This window comes from Podarcis pityusensis, assembly GCF_964106645.2.
Source record: "Podarcis pityusensis genome assembly, chromosome: 8".
Lineage (NCBI taxonomy): Eukaryota > Metazoa > Chordata > Lepidosauria > Squamata > Lacertidae > Podarcis > Podarcis pityusensis.
Window position 1 is genome coordinate 6,904,540 of NC_138033.1, and position 21,500 is coordinate 6,926,039.

The 21,500-nt window shown below is 49.4% G+C and overlaps 1 protein-coding gene across 3 annotated transcripts in view; it reads right to left on the reverse strand.

Moving 5' to 3' along the window:
* Positions 1-1,218: 1,218 nt before the first annotated feature.
* RINL (Ras and Rab interactor like) overlaps positions 1,219-21,500 on the reverse strand; it is a 41,482-nt gene continuing 21,200 nt past the window's right edge. For all 3 annotated transcript variants that reach the window (XM_081018698.1, XM_081018700.1, XM_081018699.1), the window contains 7 exons: positions 19,005-19,093; positions 17,086-17,460; positions 13,183-13,839; positions 8,354-8,668; positions 7,223-7,351; positions 4,703-4,869; positions 1,219-2,490 (listed from right to left, as the gene is read on the reverse strand). In XM_081018698.1, the coding sequence (XP_080874824.1) occupies positions 2,128-2,490; positions 4,703-4,869; positions 7,223-7,351; positions 8,354-8,668; positions 13,183-13,839; positions 17,086-17,460; positions 19,005-19,093 (2,095 nt within the window). In that variant the 3' untranslated portion in view covers positions 1,219-2,127. The remainder of the gene's footprint in view (positions 2,491-4,702; positions 4,870-7,222; positions 7,352-8,353; positions 8,669-13,182; positions 13,840-17,085; positions 17,461-19,004; positions 19,094-21,500) is intronic.

Here is a 21,500-nt window from a genome sequence, read left to right on the forward strand (position 1 = left end):
TCCTTTGGGTGGCTGGGAATGTGTTCAGATTGTAAGATATGACTGGAAGAGCTGTTCGACAGGGGAACGGTCTCCCTCGGGAGGTTGTGGACTCTCCTTTGTTGGAGGCCTTTAAACAGAGGTTGGATGGCCATCTGTCATGGATACTTTAGTGGAGATTCCTTCATTGCAGGGGGTTGGACTAGATGACCCCGGGGTCCCTACCACCTCTACAATTCCAAGGTTCTAAGTTAGTTATGGTTTTGAGCTTCCGTAATAGAAAACAGATGCTGCCCTCTGCTGGGTAGACGTGAAAATTGATGGATTAAAACAACAGATGGAATAAGGGTGGGTGGGTGTAGTTGCTCCTTGCCTCCCTGGCTTAAAAAACAACAACATTGTCTTCTCCATTATCTTAAGCTACTCTCAGACGGTAGAACCACAGCAGCCCATCTCGCAACACTCTAGACCATAGCTGTCAATTTACAGATTTGAAAATAAGGGATCAGCAGCCCAAATAAGGGATTTTCCAAGCACAGGTATGTTCAACTTCTGAGCCCCTCCGAGCCAAAGGCAGAAAGCCCAGCCAGCAGCCAAACAAAGCCTCAAGCGGTGGTTCCCACAGCGCAGCAACCCGGCAAAGGGGATGCAGCAAGGAAAACCACCGTCACCTCTCCGCTGGGAAGCGCTGAGCAAAGGCGAGTCCCCAGGCAACGCGGCCGATTTGATCGGCACAAGGCATGCAAGCTCCACCCCCCAGTCGTTCTTAGACTCCTTATTGGGTGAGCAACGCAGCCAAGCAACACAGTTGGAGCCTCCCTCCTCCCTGGCCGGCAGGGAGGGAGGGAGAGGAGCTGCTTCCTTTGAAACCCGGGAAATTTAAGGGACATCATCAATAAGGAACAGCGGCGGGACATGGCACTAGGATAAGGGACTGTCCCGCCAAATAAGGGACGGTTGACAGCTATGCTCTAGACTCCGATCACCATCAGCCCCAGCTACGGACAAAGGATTCTGTATGCACTCAAAGCCAAATCTGCCCAAATCTGCCCAAATCTGCCTCACTTTCCAAAACAATGCACAAACCAAAATGCAGCCGTCCGTCGACATTCCCCCTTCAGCAAACGTTGCCATGCAGTTCTCCAGTCAAGGTTTACAAAAGTGCATGGATGAGGGGGAAAACACAATGCGAATAAAAATGAAGGTATTTGTGAAAATGACATTCAGAAACACACAGCGTTGGGTGTGGGGAGGAAACAGGCTGCAGCAATGTGCACCCCCCCCCCAAAATGTAAAGATGTGTTTATTAGGAGAAATCGGTAATAAGATGCTGATGAAATGTCACGGTTTTTGGGAAATTGTGAATCGCTTCGAAATGTAGAGAGCTGGATTTAATACAATGGTACCTTGGAAGTCGAACGGCTTGGCTCCCGAACAAATCGTCTCTCGAACGTCACAAACCCGGAAGTGACTGTTCCAGTTTGCGAACTATTTTTGGAAGCCGAACATCTGACGGGGCTTCCGATTGGCTGTAGGAGCTTCCTGGAGCCAATCAGAAGCTGCGATTTGGTTTCCGAACGTTTTGGAAGTCGAACGGACTTCCGGAACGGATTCCGTTCAACTTCCAAGGTATTGGGGGAAAATGAGAAAGTGAGAGGCCTGGAACTGAACAGATCCTGCCACCTGCAGCCTCAGCCAGCCAGGCCAATGGCCAGGGATGATGGGAGTTGTAGTCCAACAATATCTAGAGTAGTCCAAGATGGCTAAGCCTACCTTAAGGCCCCATATGCTCTAGGCATTTAAAGCAGTTTCATACCACTTCAACTGTAATGCCACTTAAGTTTCCCACTTATCCTTACTAGTCTGGTCAGCCCTGGTCTAAACGGAAGAGGTAACTCTGGCAGGGCAACAGGAGTAGTAAAAAAACAAAATGGCGGCCGCTCCCTCACAAGCTTCCATGCAAAGGAGAAAGGCTCATCACCCTGTCTGCTATCAGTACTTCAGGGCTGAGGTCTTCTGCCCGAGACTTTTCCTGGCGGACGTTTTATAGCCCAGTCTCTCAGCTTTTCCTGAAGTTTCCGCCCAGTCAGAAACCCAAAAGCTTGGTCAACCTTCTGGGGAATTTCCGGAAAGTTCCGAGGCCTACGCTCAATCTGGTTGCCCCGTGTCCTTGCTTTTGAGGGGCTCCCGGACCTCAGTCGAGTGGTCAGGGTTCGAAAGGGAAGGGGGAGCGGCGGTAGCAGGGAGCCCCTTGTCTTTGGGCTTGTAGACAAAACTCCCGAGCCCCCCTTGGGTCTGGAGGGTCTCTGAGCGGAGTCTCTGTGGGCAGCTGTCCCCGGCCAAGAGCTGAGAGGAGCCGTGCGACACCAAGAAGAGGCCGTGGGACTCGGGATCGGAGACGCCGTACTTCTCAGCGCACACAGCGCACACGGATGCTGTTGTCATGTCAGGGGGCACGGAGATGGTCTTCTGGTTGTTGAAGGGTTCGCAGAAGGAGACATAGAGGATGTTCTGAAGGGGGGTGGGAAGCAAGAAGTTACCGTGTGGCCAAGGCCCTTGAGGTAGTAGGCCTGCCATTGAAGCAATGGTTCTCCAACGTATTTGAGTGGCAGGAGCAGATAATAATAATAATAATAATAATAATAATAATAATGTATTATTGATACCCCGGACGCGGGTGGCACTGTGGGCTAAACCACAGAGCCTAGGACTTGCTGATCAGAAGGTCGGCGGTTCGAATCCCCGCGACGGGGTGAGCTCTCGTTGCTCAGTCCCTGCTCCTGCCAACCTAGCAGTTCGAAAGCATGTCAAAGTGCAAGTAGATAAATAGGTACCGCTCCGGCAGGAAGGTAAACGCCGTTTCCGTGTGCTGCTCTGGTTCGCCAGAAGCAGCTTAGTCATGCTGGCCACATGACCCGGAAGCTGTACGCTGGCTCCCTCGGCCAATAAAGCGAGATGAGCGCCGCAACCCCAGAGTCGTCCGCGACTGGACCTAACGGTCAGGGGTCCTGTTACCTTTACCTTTATATTGATACCCCACCCATCTGACTAAAAACACAATAAAACATCAGACATTGAAAACTTTCCTAAACAGGGCTGTCTTCAGATGTCTTCTAAAAGTCAAAATAAAAAAAATCCTTCCAGTAGCACCTTTAAGACCAACTAAGTTAACTTAGTTGGTCTTAAAGGTGCTACTGGAAGGATTTTTTTTATTTTGACTATGGCAGACCAACACGGCTACCTATCTGTTTCTAAAAGTCAGATAGTTGTTTATTTCCTTGACATCAGATGGAAGGGCGTTCCACAGGGAGGGTGCCACTACCAAAAAGGCCCTCCGCCTGGTTCCCTGTAACCTCACTTCTCAGAGTGAGGGAGTCGCCAAAAGGCTCTCGGAGCTGGACCTCATGAACAATGGGGGTGGAGACGCTCCTTCAGGTATACTGGGCCAAGGCCATTTAGGGCTTTCAAGGTCAGCACCAACGCTTTGAATTGTGCTCGGAAACGTACTGGGAGCCAATGTAGGTCTTTCAGGACCGGTGTTATATGTTAGATGGCAAGTGTGGCGGGGAGATTCAAGGGCAATCAAAGAAACCTTTCTACATTTCAATGTAGTATAGTACGGTATCAAAATATTTCTATTTGCAGAATATGGAGAGAGATCTTTTCACGAGCAGTTGGCTAGTCTTCCACAGTTCTCCACGGGACATTGTTGTGAATTTCAACTGTGGCTGATATGAAAGACTGGAAAAGAGAAAGGAGTCTTTTCGTTGATGAGAGTTGGGTTTGTCTCATATGAGACCTGATACAACAAGATTACCCAGCAAAAGCAAGGTCACACCTCTCAATGAGTTTGTAGATGTACTTAAGGTACGTATGTCAGAGGCTCATTTATAATAATATTTTGGGGAGGATTGCTGTTCTTATGTAGCTCTTACACTTTCTGGATGTTCCATGATCATGTCCCTTCCGGCTCTACAATTCTATGATATAGTGGTACCTTGGTTTCAGAACAGCTTAGTTCATGAACAACTTGGATTAAGAACGCTGCAAGCCCAGTGTTTTGGTTTGTGAACTTTGCCTTGGAAGCAGAACATGTTTTGCTTCCTGTTGAGTGTGTTCCATTTGTAAATTGAGTCCCCCGCCGCTATGGGAAAGCACACCTTGGTTTAAGAACACTTTGGTTTAAGAATGGACTAAATTCATGGATTAAGTTCGTAAACCAAGGTACAACTGTACTATGAACTTGTGGAACAACCAGCGACGCTCCTGCAGATGATCTCAGGGATTGGGCTGGGATATAAAGGTGTCCCTGGGGCAACCTGAACCTCAGCTAATTAATGCAAGGACCTTGAACCTGGCCCGGTAGTGGATCGGCAGCCAGTAAAGATGATCTGATACCAAAGAGTGAGCCTGCAACCCCAAGAGATATCAGTCATTCCCCGTTTCCATCCACACCAGGAAAAGCACCCAGGCACCCTGTAAGTTGTTCCTTTGCCTGCATGGCTTGATTTCAAACTCTGTAGCCCCCCCAAAAAGTCACCCGACATCATTGTGATGTCAGTTTGATTGACAGGTGAGGAACAGGTGTGGGGGAGGTACTACACTGGCCTGACTGAGTTCCGCACCCCATCCCGGAATTTGGCTCCCAGAATCCCTTGCTCTCTCCCACTTCTTAGCCCTTAGCACTTCAGCACAGGACTTCTTTTGCAGACTCCAGCCTCACCTGGGAATGGCGCCGTTTGGCGTGGTGATGGTGGATGGTTCGGCGCCGATGCCACTGATGGATGGAGCGCTGGGCCTCGATGCTGATTTGCCGCGTCACCGTGGCCGCTGGCTGGAAGTTCTCGATGTGGAAGAGGGCGCCAAACCAGGTGGTGAGGTAATAGCCTCCTGCGGCGCGAGAGGGAGGGAGAAGAGAAAATCCGCGTCAGTTACAACAGCAGCAAGAATACTTACTGCAAAGTATTGGAAGACACAAGATCTACCCACACTGGAGGAATGGCAGATGAAAATGATGGACTATATGGAATTGGCGGAAATGACTGGCAGAATCCGAGACCAGGGAGAAGAGTCGGTGGAAGAAGATTGGAAGAAATTTAAAGACTACTTACAGAAATATTGTAAAATTAATGAATGTTAGAATGATGACGGATTGAAGTTAAGCGGTTTCTAGCAGTAATGGTTAAAAGAATGGAAAAATTGGTTTTTAATAGGTAAAAATTTAATGTTATAATATATTAAGATTAAAGATCAGGATTAAAAAGGAGGGAAAGAAATTGCTGGACTAACAAACTGAACTGGAATACAAAAGAGGGAGGTATGAGGAGGTCCGGGAAACAAGTAAATGTAAAAGAAGTAATGAAAAGACGGAATTGTTTTTGGCTGTTTTTTCTTTTTTTCTTTTTGTATTTGGTATTGTGTATTTTTTTATTATTATTCTTCTGAAATTCTTCTTTTTTATTAATGTGATTCTTTTTTTGTGTGAAACTTTAATAAATATCATTTAAAAAAAGAAAAAGAAAACCCGTGTCAGGATGGAGATGCACAGGTTCAGGAAGGCTATTGTGCAATGTTGGATCCGAACCCTTCAGAGGACTGAACTCAGGCCTGGCTTAAGCACAGAAGCGACACCTGGGCCACTGTCCTCAGCCCTGTCCACCGGGTGGGCCACTCCCTGAACCAGAATGTTCCGTAGAGCGAAAATAGAAACGCTAATCCTGTGCCCATTGGCAAAGACATCATCGCTTGGTGTGCTTCAGTGCACATCAGCGCAGTTCAATTAACTCAAATGCAGTAGAAGTGGAGACTGTTCTAGGGATGCAAAACCCGTGGCTTGCCATATGTACAGTCATACTTTGGGTTGAAGTTTCTTCAGGTTGAGCATTTTCGGGTTGCGCTCCGAGGTGACCCGGAAGTAACAGAATGCGTTACTTCTGGGTTTCGCCGCTCGCGCATGTGCAGACACTCAAAATGACGTCACGTGCATGCACAGAAGCGACGAATCGCGACCCACGCAGACGTGCAGACGCGGGTTGCGTTTGCTTCAGGATGCGAACAGGGCTCCGGAACAGATCCCATTCGCATCCAGAGGTACCACTGTATACCGTATTTTTCACTCTATAAGATGCACCAGACCACAAGATGCACCTAGTTTTTGGAGGAGAAAAACAAGGAAAAAAATATTCTGAATCTCAGAAGCCAGAACAGCAAGAGGGATCGCTGCACAGTAAAAGCAGCAATCCCTCTTGCTGTTCTGGCTTCTGGGATAGCTGCACAGCCTGCATTCGCTCCATAAAAAGCACACACAATTCCCCTTACTTTCTAGGAGGGAAAAAGTGAGTCTTATACAGCAAAAAATACGGTAGGTATAAGACTGTATATAAATTCAATAAATGAATAAAAAAAATTAAAAATATGTTGCTGGACTACAACTCACATCATCCCTGACCATTGAGTCATGCTGGCTGGGGATGATGGGAGCTGAAGTCCAACAGCTCCCTCCCACCTGTGCTCTATTCCCTATATGTGTGTCATGGACTGGCTGGATGCAGAGGAATGGTGGGAGGAACCAGATAGAGGATCCCCCAAGAGAAGAAGGCTCAGAGCCCGGGGATTGGTGGTGGGACGGCAATGAGTAGTCGGAGGGAGAAGATGGGGAAGAGGAGGTTGGAAACTGAAGAGGGAACAGGGCTTCGTGAGCTGGGAGAGTCTGTGGCAGAGAGCAGTCTAGAATCAGAGGTAGGAGAGGAAGGGGGCCAAGAGGCAGAGGTGAGGCAGGCTGGGGAAGAAGCCAGGGGGTCTCCCCCTCCTGCTGTGACAAGCTCCCTTCCCCCCTGGTCTCCAAGAACCAGAAGAGGTATGAAAAGGGGAGAGCAGAGAGAGAGAAGACAACAGAGCCCCAGATTGCTTGGGAAGGAGACTTAGGGAACTGTGAGAAGGCAGGGACCTTCGGTTCTCACTTCTGCACCTGGGGCAAGATCTACTGGGATGAGGTGCTGAGCTCACTAGGCCTGGTCTCCTGATTCAACCTGGTTTCCTTTAATAAAGAGTCAACTTATGCCATATGATTTATTGCTGGCTTGATCCTGACACCCGCTCCTGACAACATGAGGCAGAGACTTCTGGGGTCTCCTAGAGACATTAACCCTAAACTTTAGGAGGACATCCAGTACCTAGCAAAAATCCATATCATTTCAGGATGCCCAAGGGACAGATCTAGGTCTGGCACAACTTGCCGGGTTACCTTCTCCCAGCAGCTGGCTGGGGTCCATCAGTTCCATCATGTACTCAACATCCAGCTGTACCGAAACCACGTCACAGTTCACCAGCATGTAGATCAGAACCGGCAGGAAGTCGTCGGCGCCAAAAGGCTCTTCCGAAAATGGAAAAACGGAAGAACACCATCAGAGCCAGCCCTACTGTTCAGGTGCAAGGAAAGCGGATGTAGAGAAATGATTCTCTCTTTCTCTCATAATATAGTCGTACGATACGATAATCTTTATTGTCGTTGTCCCATACAGAACAACGAAATTGTCGACTCGAACGTTTCAGGTTCAGAACGCCACAAACCTGGAAGTGTTCTGGTTTGCGAACGTTCTTTGGAACCGGAAAGTCCGACGGGGCTTCCAGGCTTCCGATTGGCTGCAGGAGCTTCCTGCAGCCAATCGGAAGCCACGCCTTGGTTTCCGAACGTTTTGGAAGTCAAACGGACTTCCAGAACGGATTCCGTTCGGCTCCGAGGTACGACTGTACTGAGACTCAGGGGCGTTTGGTGAAGCTGAATGTTGGGAGATTCATTCAGCCCGGACACTGAGATCCAGCACCGAGGGCCTTCTGGCGGTTCCCTCATTGCGAGAAGTGAGGTTACAGGGAACCAGGCAGAGGGCCTTCTCGGTAGTGGCACCCGCCCTGTGGAACGCCCTCCCTTCAGATGTGAAGGAAATAAGCAGCTATCTTCTTTTTAAAAGACATCTGAAGGCAGCCCTGTTTAGGGAAGTTTTTAATATTTAATGCTGTATTGTTTTTAACACTTGATTGGAAGCCGCCCAGAGTGGCTGGGGAAACTCAGCCAGATGGGCGGGGTATAAATAATAAATAATAATTGTTGTTGTTGTTGTTGTTGTTGTTGTTGTTGTTGTTGTTGTGGCCTGACTTGGGAAGCAAGAAGAAAAGCACTTCTTCCCAAGTCAGGCCACTTGGTCCATGCACCTCAGTGCTGCCTACACTGGCTGGCAGCCACTCTCCGGAATTTCAGACAGGGAAGCCTTCCCCGGCTGGGGATTGAAACTGGGACCTTGCGGGAGGCAAACCAGCTGCTCTCTACCACTGAGCTCTGACCCTTCTCAGAGAGATGTTGCCAAGGGAGCCTCCCTACCTGTTCCTCCTGCAGCCTGGTTCATGGCTTCGTAGAGCATCTTGCAGGCTTTGAGCATGTGCGCCTCCTTTTTCTTGGGGGAATAAGCCTGGTGCATGAGGTTCAGCTTGGCCTGGATGCGCTCTAAGGCGGCCGCATCTGGGACGCCGGCCGTCACGCCCAGCTCAGCCAGGCTCTGCCGCCTCATGGTGGCCTGGTGCTCGCGCAGCTTGTCCAGGGTGCCGTTGTGGGCGTGGAATTCATGCAACTGGGCGTAGATGGAGTTCCGGAGAGGCTTCAGCATGCATTTGTACAGAGCGGCTTCGACCACGGAACCTAGCAGGAAAATGATACAAGAAAGGGGAAGAGGGAGGCGAAGAGAAAATGAAGCCACGACACGTTACTGTGGAGCATGTACAGTGGTGCCCCGCAAGAAGAATGCCTCGCAAGACGGAAAACCCGCTAGACGAAAGGGTTTTCCGTTTTGGAGGTGCTTCGCAAAACGAATTTCCTATGGGCTTGCTTCGCAAAACGAAAATGTCTTGCGAGTTCCTGCGGGGTTTTTTTCCTCCCCCCCCCCTTTTTCCCAAGCCGCTAAGCCGCTTATCAGCTGATCCGCTAAGCCGCTAAGCCGCTTATCAGCTGATCCGCTAAGCCGCTTATCAGCTGATCCGCTAAGCCGCTAATAGCGCTAATCCGCTAATGGGCTTGTTTCGCAAGACGAAAAAACCGCAAGACGAAGAGACTCGCGGAACGGATTCTTTTCGTCTTGCGAGGCACCACTGTAGGTCAGGCAAGTGGTGTATCGGAGGGCAAGTATTTTCCCCCCCCAGAGCGGAGGAGCAATGGTGCCACCAGGACGCTCCTTGCCCTAGCACGGGGATGAGGCAATGACGAGGCTTTCAAGGTTGTGGCAAGTTTAATGATGATAATAATGGGCGGCTATCCTAGAGGAAGGGACGCGAGTGGCGCTGTGGGTTAAACCACAGAGCCTAGGACTTGCCAATCAGAAGGTCGGCAATTCGAATCCCCGCAACGGGGTGAGCTCCCGTTGCTCGGTCCCTGCTCCTGCCAACCTAGCAGTTCGAAAGCACATCAAAGTGCAAGTAGATAAATAGGTACCATTGTGGCGGGAAGGTAAACGGCGTTTCCGTGCGCTGCTCTGGTTCGCCAGAAGCGGCTTAGTCATGCTGGCCACATGACCCGGAAGCTGTACGCCGGCTCCCTCGGCCAGTAAAGCGAGATGAGCACTGCAACCCCAGAGTCGGCCACAACTGGACCTAATGGTCAGGGGTCCCTTTACCTTTATCCTAGAGGAAGTCAGAGGAATCCAGAGACCAGACACACTTTCCCTTTTGTTTGATGGCGTTCCAGTTTAAAATATAACCACATTTTTCGCAAGGTTGCTTGCACTTTGAATTCAATAATAATAATAATAAACTTTTATTTATATCCCGCCCTCCCCAGACAAAGCTGGGCTCAGAGTGGTTAACAACAATAAAAGTAACACAGCATTCTAAAATCAATTCATTCTAAAATCAATTCAAATCTACCATGGCAACCATTGGGCTAGCGTTCTATGAGGATTACCAAAGGAGGGGGCCAAAGGCCTGGTGGAACAGCTCTGTCTTGCAGGCCCTGCGGAAAGATGTCAAGTCCCGCAGGGTCCTAGTCTCTTGTGACAGAGCGTTCCACCAGATCGGGGCCACAGCCGAAAAAGCCCTGCCTCTGGTCGAGGCCAGCCTAACCTCCCTGTGGCCCGGGACCTCCGAGATGTTTTTGTTTGAAGACCGTAAGTTTCTCTGTGGGGCATAACAGGAGAGGCGGTCCCGTAGGTACGAGGGTCCTAGGCCGTATAGGGCTTTAAAGGTTAAAACCAGCACCTTAAACCTGATCCTGTACTCCACCGGGAGCCGGTGCAGCTGGTATAGCACCGGATGAATGTGATCTCGCAGCGAAGACCCCGTAAGAAGTCTCGGCGCAGCATTCTGCATCTGCTGGAGTTTCTGGGTCATTCTCAAGGGCAGCCCCACGTAGAGTGAATTCAGAACTGAAAGGTTGCATTTTCAGCTGGCTAAGGGCAGGGGCGGAGGAAGGGGGTGCGGTAGGGGTGGGTTGCCCGTGGGATCACCTCTGAGGGGGGTGACAAAATGCCGGGTGGCACTCACCGTGGGGCCTGCAGCACGCCCAAGCCACTCATCTCTCCTGGGAGTGAAGTGGTGGCTTGGGCACGCGCCGGTTCCGTGCAGCCCAAACGGTCTGCCTGGCGCCTCCCCCTCAGCTGTAGGGCGGCTGAGTGGGAAGAGGCAGGCAGACTCATTGGAGGCACCATGGAGCGTCCTGCCCCGGCTGGCCCCGCGCCTGGGCGCCAGGCATGCGCACTGCCCCAGGCGCCCGATCGCCTTGCTCCGCCACTGGCTACGGGGTTTTTTGTTGTTGCTGACGGCTCAATATGTTAAAAGCTCAGTGTCTTCTACAATATGGCATTCAGAGGTGCAGGGAGAGTGTGTTTTGACTACACACAATTATGGTTTTGGAACATAACCCCTGCTTAAGCTAAGAGTCAGCTATACTGCTGTGCTTCCTCCCACCCTTTAAAGTGAGAATTGGAAAGTTCTCAGGAGTTGAGATTCCTGCATTGCAGGGGGTTGGACTAGATGACCCCTGGGGTCCCTTCCAACTCTATAATAATAATAATAAAATTTATTTATACCCCGCCCTCCCCAGCCAAGACTGGGCTCAGGGTGGCTAATACCCGATATAAAGCAAATTGATTGAAATGCAACTTAAAAACAAGATTAAAATACAACATTAAAACATTAAAATGCAGCCTCATTTCAATGGAAACTCAAATCAAAAGCTTTTTTGGGGATGAAAACGTCAAGTCTTCACCAAGGCTAACTTTCCAGACTGGCCCTACATGGGCCAGAAAAAAGCCAGTGAAGTCCCCAAATAGGAGTTCCATCACAGAAGGAGAAAGGAAAAAGGAAGAGGGGAAGGGAATCAAGTTGATTCCAAGCCAAAGGTCCGGTGGAACAACTCTGTCTTACAGGCCCTGTGGAAATAAATCAGATCCTGCAGGGCCCTGGTCTCATGAGACAGAGTGTTTCACCAGGCTGGGGCCAGTGTTGAAAAGGCCCTGCCTCTGGTTGAGGCTAATCTGACTTCCTTAGGGCCCAGGACCTCTAGGGTGTTGCTATTTATGGACCTTAAGGTCCTCCGTGGGGCATACCGGGAGAGGCGGTCCCGTAGGTACGAGGGTCCTCTATGATTCTAAGAAACCTGATTCTGTATTCTGGGTGGAAACATCAGGAAGTGGGCCAAAGCCCAACAAACAAACAAGCGCAGGGAATCCAAAGGCTCTTTGGATTTCTTTGTGTCCAGGAAGCTACCTCGGTTCCTCTTTGCATCTGCTCCCTCCCAGCTGCCTCTGCTGCGTACGGTGTGGGCTGCATCAAAGCCTCAACCACAGCTTCCTAAGTGCTTTGCTCTGGCCCATGTGTGAGCAGATAGCAATGTTGCAAGCTGGCCGCGGTCCAGAGTGGAAACGGCAGGGGTGTTATTTTCGGCTGCTCAGAGATACGATGAAATACATTTATAAGCAGCTTTGCCGGGAAGCAGGTAACCTGACAGTGTGACGGTTTCTGTTTTGGGGGTCGACAGAGCTTTGCCCCCCACCAAGATGGCAACCTTGGCCATGCAGAGTAGCACAAGAGGAGGAGGAGGAAGAGCAGGAGGTCGTGGGGTTGCCAAGTCAGCAGAACCCCAGTCACTGAGATTTCAGGACCCAAATCTGAGACCTAGGGGGGAGCCCTGGTGACGTCACAGATGTGGGCCCTGGAAACGGAGGTTAATTGGGAGATGGCAGTGGAGGAGGGCAGACCCTACAGAGTCTGAGCCCTGGAGATGGAGGTTAATTGGGAGAGGGGAGGAGGGAGCAATGGAAAGCAGCGCCCACCCATACTGATAGTCTGTGCAATAATTTGCAGTGGGCTGAAACGTCAACCTGCAAACGCAGTTTTCTGAGTAATTTTTCTTTTAAAAAATATTGTATAATTTTAGAAGGTTGTATTATCTTTGAAGGGGGTGTGGCCATGAAGGGACCCTGTCCTTCTGAATTTGCCACGGCTACACTACTGCCAGCAACCAAAACTATTCAAAACAGACGACTCTCAAGTAAGGTTGCCATCATAGCTGTCAACTTTTCCCTTTTTTAAAGGGAAATTCCCTTATTCCAAATAGGATTCCTCGCAAGAAAAGGGAAAAGTTGACAGCTATGGTTGCCATATTTCGAAGAGACAAAAAGAGGGCACATTTGCCGACTTCTACTTTTAACTATGGGACGCGGGTGGCGCTGTGGGTTAAACCACAGAGCCTAGGACTTGCCGATCAGAAGGTCGGCGGTTCGAATCCCCACGACTGGGTGAGCTCCCGTTGCTCAGTCCCTGCTGCTGCCAACCTAGCAGTTCGAAAGCACATCAAAACGCAATTAGATAAATAGGTACGCTCCGGCGGGAAGGTAAACGTCGTTTACGTGCGCTGCTCTGGTTCGCCAGAAGCGGCTTAGCCATGCTGGCCACATGACCCGGAAGCTGTACGCCGGCTCCCTCGGCCAATAAAGCGAGATGAGCACCGCAACCCCAGAGTCGGTCACGACTGGACCTAATGGTCAGGGGTCCCTTTACCTTTACACTACTGCCAGCAACCAAAACTATTCAAAAGAGACGACTCTCAAGTAGGGCTGCCATATTTTGAAGAGAAAAAAAGAGGGCACATTTGCCGACTTCTGCTTTTAACTATGGATCGCTCGAAGAGGAAGGGCGGGATACGAACTTAATAACGATAAATACCCAGGTCCATCTCCTCAGCCTCGCTTTGCTCGCAGACCACGTGCAGCTCCGAGCTCTCGCACAGGTAGCCCTTGAGGTTACTGATCATCTGCCGGATCTCCTGGAGCAGGTCGGTGCTGGTCGCGTGCCGTTTCCCGGCTCCGCGCAGGATGTGCCCCACGAAGCTTTGCACCAGCCCTCCCACGTAGGAGGACGGCTCCTGGGCCAGCTCCTGCACCCGCTTGGACACCCGGCGTTCGGCCGAGAGGAACCCGCTGAGCGTGCTGCCCACGGCGGAGAGGCGCTGGAAGACCTTGTAACTCAGGGCGGAGGAGGAACGGCGCTGCTTCTTCTGCTGAGCGGCCGCCACGGCGAGGAGCCCCTCCGTCTCGTCCTCCACGCTGCTGACGGAGAGCGAGTCGAGTTCGGGGATGGGAGGCAGCAAAATGTTCTCGCTCAGTAGGGAGGATTCAGAGCTGGACTTTTGCAACGGCCAGGCGGGAGGAGGCGTGGTCGGGATCCCCTCTATCCAGGAGACGCGGTGCGGGGACTTGATCTCCTTCAGGTGGAGGTCTGGGGACAGAGGCAGCTCCTCGGAGGCGGCTTCCAAACTGCTGCAGGCCAGGCTGCGATGAAGAGGCCTCCGTCGCGCGGTGGTGGAGCGGAGGAGAGGGTCACCTGAGGGTTGGCAGCAAAGAGAAAGGCATGATGGGTTAAATTGCTCTTGCTTGTGGGGCGCTCTTCCCAAGCAGGCTCGCCTGGCACCATCACTGCAAACCTTTGCTGCATCTGGACTCCAGTCCCCAGGACGCACCAGGTCCCTCCTTGTTATGAAGAATCAGAGAGCCAAGTGTCATCAGCATTCTGATGGCACCTGGGCCCCTGTCTCCTACAGTTCCAGGTACAAACAGACAATGCGGGTACCTCTGCCCCCATGACTCCCCTTCCAGGGTGGCCCTGCCTGCAGGACACAACAGAGTCTGTTCTTATCAGCCAAAGGCTCAGCTCTGGACCTTGCCCACCTGTAGCCAGCTAGCAGGCAGTTAGACAGTAACCCTCTGTACATCGGAAATGGAAATGCACGCTTACCTGAAGGCTGAAATTACCGTATTTTTCGCTCTATAAGACGCACTTTTTCCCTCCTAAAAAGTAAGGGGACATGTGTGTGTGTGTCTTACGGAGCGAATGCAGGCTGCGCAGCTATCCCAGAAGCCGGAACAGGTGAGGTTTTTTTGGAAATTTTATTTACAGCTTAACACAACCCCCCCCACCAAACACGAACATAACAAACAACAAGCATAACATACGACAATACCAACAACGAAATAAAAGACTTCCTTTCTCCTGTACCTGGCCTCCTCCTCAACAACATTTGATTCAGAATATTTTTTTTTCTTGTTTTCCTCCTCTAAAAACTAGGTGCATCTTATGGTTGGGTGCATCTTATAGAGCAAAAAATACGGTACATACGAAACAGACTATTATTGTATCCTGGAATTGTAGAGTTGGAAGGGACCAGAAGGGTCTAGTTCAAACCCCTGCATTGCCCATGACCCTAAGATTAAGAGTCTCATCCTGTACTCACTGAGTTATCACACTGAAGCGCGCGCTCTCTCTCTCTCTCTCCCCCACCCACCCCTTACCGGCTGAAAGTGCAGACCAGGATGCTGCTTGCCAGCTTTTATCTGCATGGTCCTTCTGTCCACATGCTTCCCAGGACGGACAGGACACAATCTGCTCTTATCAGCAAGGCCAGGCTCATAATCCAGTTGTATTCGCTCAACCTAAAGGAGCGTCTCCACCCCCATCGTTCTACCCGGACACTGAGGTCCAGCTCCGAGGGCCTTCTGGCGGTTCCCTCCCTGTGAGAAGTGAGGTGACAGGGAACCAGGCAGAGGGCCTTCTCGGTAGTGGCGCCTGCCCTGTGGAACGCCCTCTCATCAGATGTCAAGGAAATAAACAACTATCTGACTTTCAGAAGACATCTGAAGGCAGCCCTGTTTAGGGAAGTCTTTAAGGTTTGATGTTTTATCATGATTTTAATATTGTGTTGGGAGCCGCCCTGAGTGGCTGGGGAAACCCAGCCAGATGGGCGGGGTATAAATAATAAATTATTACTAGTTATTATTATTAACCAGCAATTAAAAAGTAACCCTCCAGGGAGCCTCTTGGCTGCAGGCGGAATTACATGTGAAACAGACAGGCAAGAGCATCCCACTGATGCTTCCTTGCTTTCTGTCTCTTCCATTTTTTCTGTCTCTTTTCAATTTATTATTAATGTTGCAATACACATATGAAATCTTTACATAATGATACATATACAGTGGTACCTCGGGTTAAGTACTTAATTTGTTCCGGAGGTCCGTTATTAACCTGAAACTGTTCTTAACCTGAAGCACCACTTTAGCTAATGGGGCCTCCTGCTGTTGCACGATTTCTGTTCTCATCCTGAAGCAAAGTTCTTAACCTGAGGTACTATTTCTGGGTTAGCGGAGTCTGTAACCTGAAGCGTATGTAACCTGAAGCGTATGTAACCTGAGGTACCACTGTACATTATATTCGTAAATTCACATTTTCCCATTTCGTTATGTACCATCATTTATCCATTCCTTATTTCTTGCCCTGTGTCTTCCCTCCACCCGTGCGTGACTTCCTTGTTATTATTTTGTAACTTTATTATTGAGATTGTAATTTTGTATCTTAATACAGTGGTACCTCAGGTTACATACGCTTCAGGTTACAGACTCCACTAACCCAGAAATAGTGCTTCAGGTTAAGAACTTTGCTTCAGGATGAGAACAGAAATCGTGCTCCGGCTGCGCAACGGCAGCAGGAGGCCCCATAAGCTACAGTGGTGCTTCAGGTTAAGAACAATTTCAGGTTAAGAACAGACCTCCAGAACGAATTAAGTACTTAACCCGAGGTACCACTGTAATTAAACATTGAATCTTATATATCTGCTTAGCTTAACTTAACTTTGCAAAATCAGTCTATACATATCAATAAATTCTCTCCGTCTCTTTCAAACACACCACACTACCTTACTGGCTGATAGAAGAAGAAGAAGAAGAGTTTGGATTTGATATCCCGCTTTATCACTACCCTAAGGAATCTCAAAGCGGCTAACATTCTCCTTTCCCTTCCTCCCCCACAACAAACACTCTGTGAGGTGAGTGGGGCTGAGAGACTTCAAAGAAGTGTGACTAGCCCAAGGTCACCCAGCAGCTGCATGTGGAGGAGAAGGGAAGCAAACCCGGTACACCAGATTACGAGTCTACCACTCTTAACCACTACACCACACTGGCAGACACTTTCCCCAGCCTTAGCCAGAGATACTGGGGATTGAATCTGGGGCCTTCTGCATGCAAAGCAGATGGTCTTCTGCTGAGCCAAGGGCCCTTGCCCTCAATAATTCTGAACACGGTAAGATACTGATTCAGTCCATCTAGCTCAGCACACTGTCCACACTGGCTGGGAGCAGTGGGGTGTAGGCAGAGAGCATTGCCAGCTATTCCCGGAGATGAGGACCAGACATGGGTCATTCTGCATGCAAGGAAGATGCTCTGGCACCAGGCTACACATCCAGTATGGTGTAATGGTTAAGAGCGGTGGACTCTGTAATCTGGTGAACCGGGTTCGCTTCCCTGCTCCTCCACATGCAGCTGCTGGGTGACCTTGGGCCGGTCACACTTCTCTGAAGTCTCTCAGCCCCACTCACCTCACAGAGTGTTTGTTGTGGGGGAGGAAGGGAAAGGAGAATGTTAGCCGCTTTGAGACTCCTTCGGGTAGTGATAAAGTGGGATATAAAATCCAGATCCAAACATCTTCCCTATACACCGAGGGCAGCGGGAAAGCAGGAGAACTGGAAGCAGAGTCTTCATGCTATGAATGTGGCGGATGCCCTTGATAGCAGCAGCTCCTTACCTTTCTCCATCTCCTCCTCCTCCTCCTCTTCTGGAGACTCTGGATGATCCAGACTCCCACGGGCTCCTTGTTTCCTGGATGCTGCTTTTACTGAGCCGGACTTCTGGGGAGTCCCCAGCCCGTTCGGGAACCGCAGAGTGCCCCTCGTGCCACTTGACCGGCGCAAGCTGGATGCAAGGTCAAGCCAACTGGCATCGCTGTGCACCGAGACGAACAGCGGGTTGATGATGCACAGAGCTTCGTCCTCGGATGTTATCTGGACAGAACAGACCGCCTGTCTGGGTTTAGAGGGGGCACCATCCAGACCCACGGGCCCTTCTTCCACTTCAGCCGACACCAGCCCATCGTCAGGTTTAAGGGGCATTGTCCAGAACTCTGACAATGAAGCAAAGAGAGAATGTGAAGGTTACTTTCTCTCCCCCCCCCCCCAGGTGGCTTTCCTGTGCCTTTAATTAACAGCTGCCTGACAGGGAGCTATTAAAACAAGTGCAGCTTCCCAAAATGGAATTGCAAACTGAAAAGAGATGGGGCACCTGGATTTCTCCACCAGCTCCATCTGGTACGCAGGCTGAGACCCTATCTGTCATTTTGGTCTCCCAGCTGTCCATGGAGGCGCAGGTCAATTCTGTGTCCAGGGCAGCTGTTTATCAGCTCCATCTGGTACACAGGCTGAGACCCTTATCTGCCCACAGACTGTTTCACCAGAGTGGTGCATGCTCTGGTTATCTCCTGCTTGGACTACTGCAATGCGCTCTCTGTGGGGCTACCTTTGAAGGTGACCCAGAAACTGCAACTAATCCAGAATGCGGCAGCTAGACTGGTGACTGGGAGCGGCTGCCAAGACCACATAAAACCAGTCTTGAAAGTCCTACATTGGCTCCCAGTACGTTTCCGAGCACAATTCAAAGTGTTGGTGCTGACCTCTAAAGCCCTAAATGGCCTCGGTCCAGTATACCTGAAGGAGCGTCTCCACCCCCATCGTTCTACTGGACACTGAGGTCCAGCTCCGAGGGCCTTCTGGCGGTTCCCTCACTGCAAGAAGCCAAGTTACAGGGAACCAGGCAGAGGGCCTTCTCGGTAGTGGCGCCCGCCCTGTGGAATGCCCTCCCACCAGATGTCAAAGAGAACAACAACTACCAGACTTTTAGACGACATCTGAAGGCAGCCCTGTTTAGAGAAGCTTTTAATGTTTGAGGCATTACTGTATTTTGATACTGTGTTGGAAGCTGCCCAGAGTGGCTGGGGAAGCGCAGCCAGATGGGAGGGGTATAAATAATAAATTATTATTATTATTCTGACTCTCATACAGCTTGTTAGCAAGGCATAGGACCCTCATCCCAGAACAAGGAGAGTGACGGCTAATGGGCACACACACACAAGCCAGCCTTGGAGAGGAGACCATTTTGTAATTTTCCCCCCAATAAAGACTGTAGGAACTTCCAGAAAAACTGTTTATTGAGCAATATTTCTGATGTGTTTGCGGGGAGATTAGACATTGTTGGCTGTTGAATGAGCGTTCATTTTGTGGGGAGGACAGACGAGGTTGGCTATTTAATGAGCATTTGTTTTCCGATTTGCTTGTGGGGAAGTTAGACGACGTCGCATCAAAGCGCTATATCCCACACTTCGCAGTGCCATTTCCCTGTCCCTTTCCTTATGGCAAAATATCTGATCTTTGGGGGAAGTCGGCTTGCTGTGCAAGAGCTCCCAACCTCAAATTGTTGGTACAGGATTGAATCCCTCCCAAAAACACTGGCATTCTAAGCAGCGCCGCCTGAGAGCATTTGGAGAACAGAAAGCGAGGCAATGTAGAATTGGGTTGACCCAACCTATTCCAGCAACACCAAGCGACAGGAATTTTGACTTGCAAGGAGGAGGAAGAAATCGATACCACCACCCCCTGCCCTGCTGTTACTCACTCATGCCCAAGGCAGCAACCGCGTCTAATTCAGGCTTGTGTAGAAGTCGAAGGGCATCTGGGATCCTCAGCAGATGGGGCAGGATGTCTCTAGAAGCACAGAATGCAGCACATTCACAAAACCAGTTCCCAAAGGAGGCAGCCAGAATCACAAGCATAGCTGTCAAGTGTCCCTTATTTGAAGGGGCAGTCCCTTATTCCAGCGCCATGTCCCGCTGCTGTCCCTTTTTGATGGATGTTCCTTAAATGTCCCTTAAATGATGTCCCTTAAATTTCAAAGGAAGCAGCTTCTCTCCCTCCCTCCCTTCCTGCCGGCCAGGGAGGAGGGAGGCTCCAACTGTGTTGCTTGGCTGTGTTGCTCACCCAATAAGAAGTCTAAGAACGATTGGGGGGGTGGAGCTTGCATGCCTTGTGTGTGGCTAGTTAATGCAAGCTGAGGGGGTTTTTGAATGCTGGACGCCATTTTGTTGCACGTGCTGCTGCAAACTTTGCAGTGCAAAGCCAGGCCGGGGAGCCATCTTAAGCTGAGGCTGCATAGGCCTTGTGGTGCATGTGATTCAGATTCTATTCAGTTGAACCTCTGGTTACAAAGGTGGTTGGACAGTGTTCTCGGAGCTACCAGCATGAGTTTGACCAGACTGAAGGACAGGAAGACTGGAGTGCCAGGAACAGGTGAGGCTGCAGGTCCCTTATTTGGCTGCTGGTCCCTTATTTTCAAATCTGTAAGTTGACAGCTATGATCACAAGCCACAGGGCAGCGGCGTCCTCTGTTTACACCAAGCCATCCACAGCAAAACTTAGGAAGCTGCCTTATACAGAGGTTGCTTCCATCTGGGCAAGCGTGTGTCCTTAATAGCTTGCCCCAATTTCCTGTAGTGTAATCTTTTGACTGCAAGAAGATCAAGACTGCAAGAAGATCAAACCTATCCATTCTGAAGGAAATCAGCCCTGAGTGCTCACTGGAAGGACAGATCCTGAAGCTGAGGCTCCAAGACTTTGGCCACCGCATGAGAAGAGAAGACTCCCTGGAAAAGACCCTGATGTTGGGAAAGATGGAGAAGGGGACAACAGAGGACGAGATGGTGGGACAGTGTTCTCAAAGCTACCAGCATGAGTTTGACCAAACTGCGGGAGGCAGTGGAAGACAGGAGTGCCTGGCGTGCTCTGGTCCAGGGGGTCATGAAGAGTCGGACACGACTAAACGACTAAACAACAACAATCTTTTGACATTAGCTGAAGACGTACAATAGAGCATGTGCTTCTCCAGTGTCTATATTATAGAGACATTTGTATTAGCCTCATCTCCCCACTATTCCATAAGTACTCAGGGTGCACAGGACAATTCTATATCTCCCTGCTGCTTTCAGATACCAACTCTGCTACAACGCACAGTGTTGCAGGTTCTGCACAGCAGTGTTCACAAACTAGATTTAATGAATAATCATATCAGAGTGCTCTGTAAATTGATAACCTTATAGCCTTTCCTATACTGTACTAACCTTTTATGCTCTTCCACACCCGTTTAATGCTCCTAAGCCTTCTTTTAGATTCTTACAGTCTTTTATATATACCTTCTGTTTTAATAATTTTAGCTTTCCAAAACGTTTTACAGGTTTTAAATGACTGCACCCAACCCTACTTATGCTGGTCTATGACCGTAATAAAGATTTGATTTGTTGATTTGTCAATTAATACTTCTTTACTTCATATTTTATTGACTGATTTCATAAAATTTATACACCGATTGTAAAAATAAAAAATAAAAACCTCTAAGAGAATAAAACAAAAACATTATCAGTAAAAGCAACTCTTTAAAACATTCAAAAGATAAAATCAGCAATAAACTGAAAACAGATAAAAATATACATCAGCACTGTATGTTTTGGGTTAGGTTTGTTTAAACGGAAATGTTTAGACACCTTTCTAAAGGCAGCTTCCTGGTGTCAAGATGCGGGGAGTCCCAGTGTAGGTGCTTCCACACTAAAAGACTGATTTCTTACAAACCTTGAGATGTATTGGGGGGGACACGCTATTTCTGTAATTCAAAGCTGTTGTAAGTTGTTGTTAATGCTATGCAATAGTGTGCTTTAATATTAACAGTGTGTTTTAATTGTTCGAACCTGCCCTGAGAGCTTAGGGTAAAAGGCAGGTCATAAATTGCAATTATTATTATTATTATTAATACAGTGGTACCTCGGGTTAAGTACTTAATTTGTTCCAGAGGTCTGTACTTGACCTGAAACTGTTCTTAACCTGAAGCACCACTTTAGCTAATGGGGCCTCCTGCTGCTGCCGTGCCGCCGGAGCACAATTTCTGTTCTTATCCTGAAGCAAAGTTCTTAACCCGAGGTACTATATCTGGGTTAGCGGAGTCTGTAACCTGAAGCGTATGTAACCTGAAGCGTATGTAACCCGAGGTACCACTGTAATAATAATAATAATAATAATAAATAATAATATTTGGCTGAAAGCAGACACAGAAGTCATCAGAAGGACG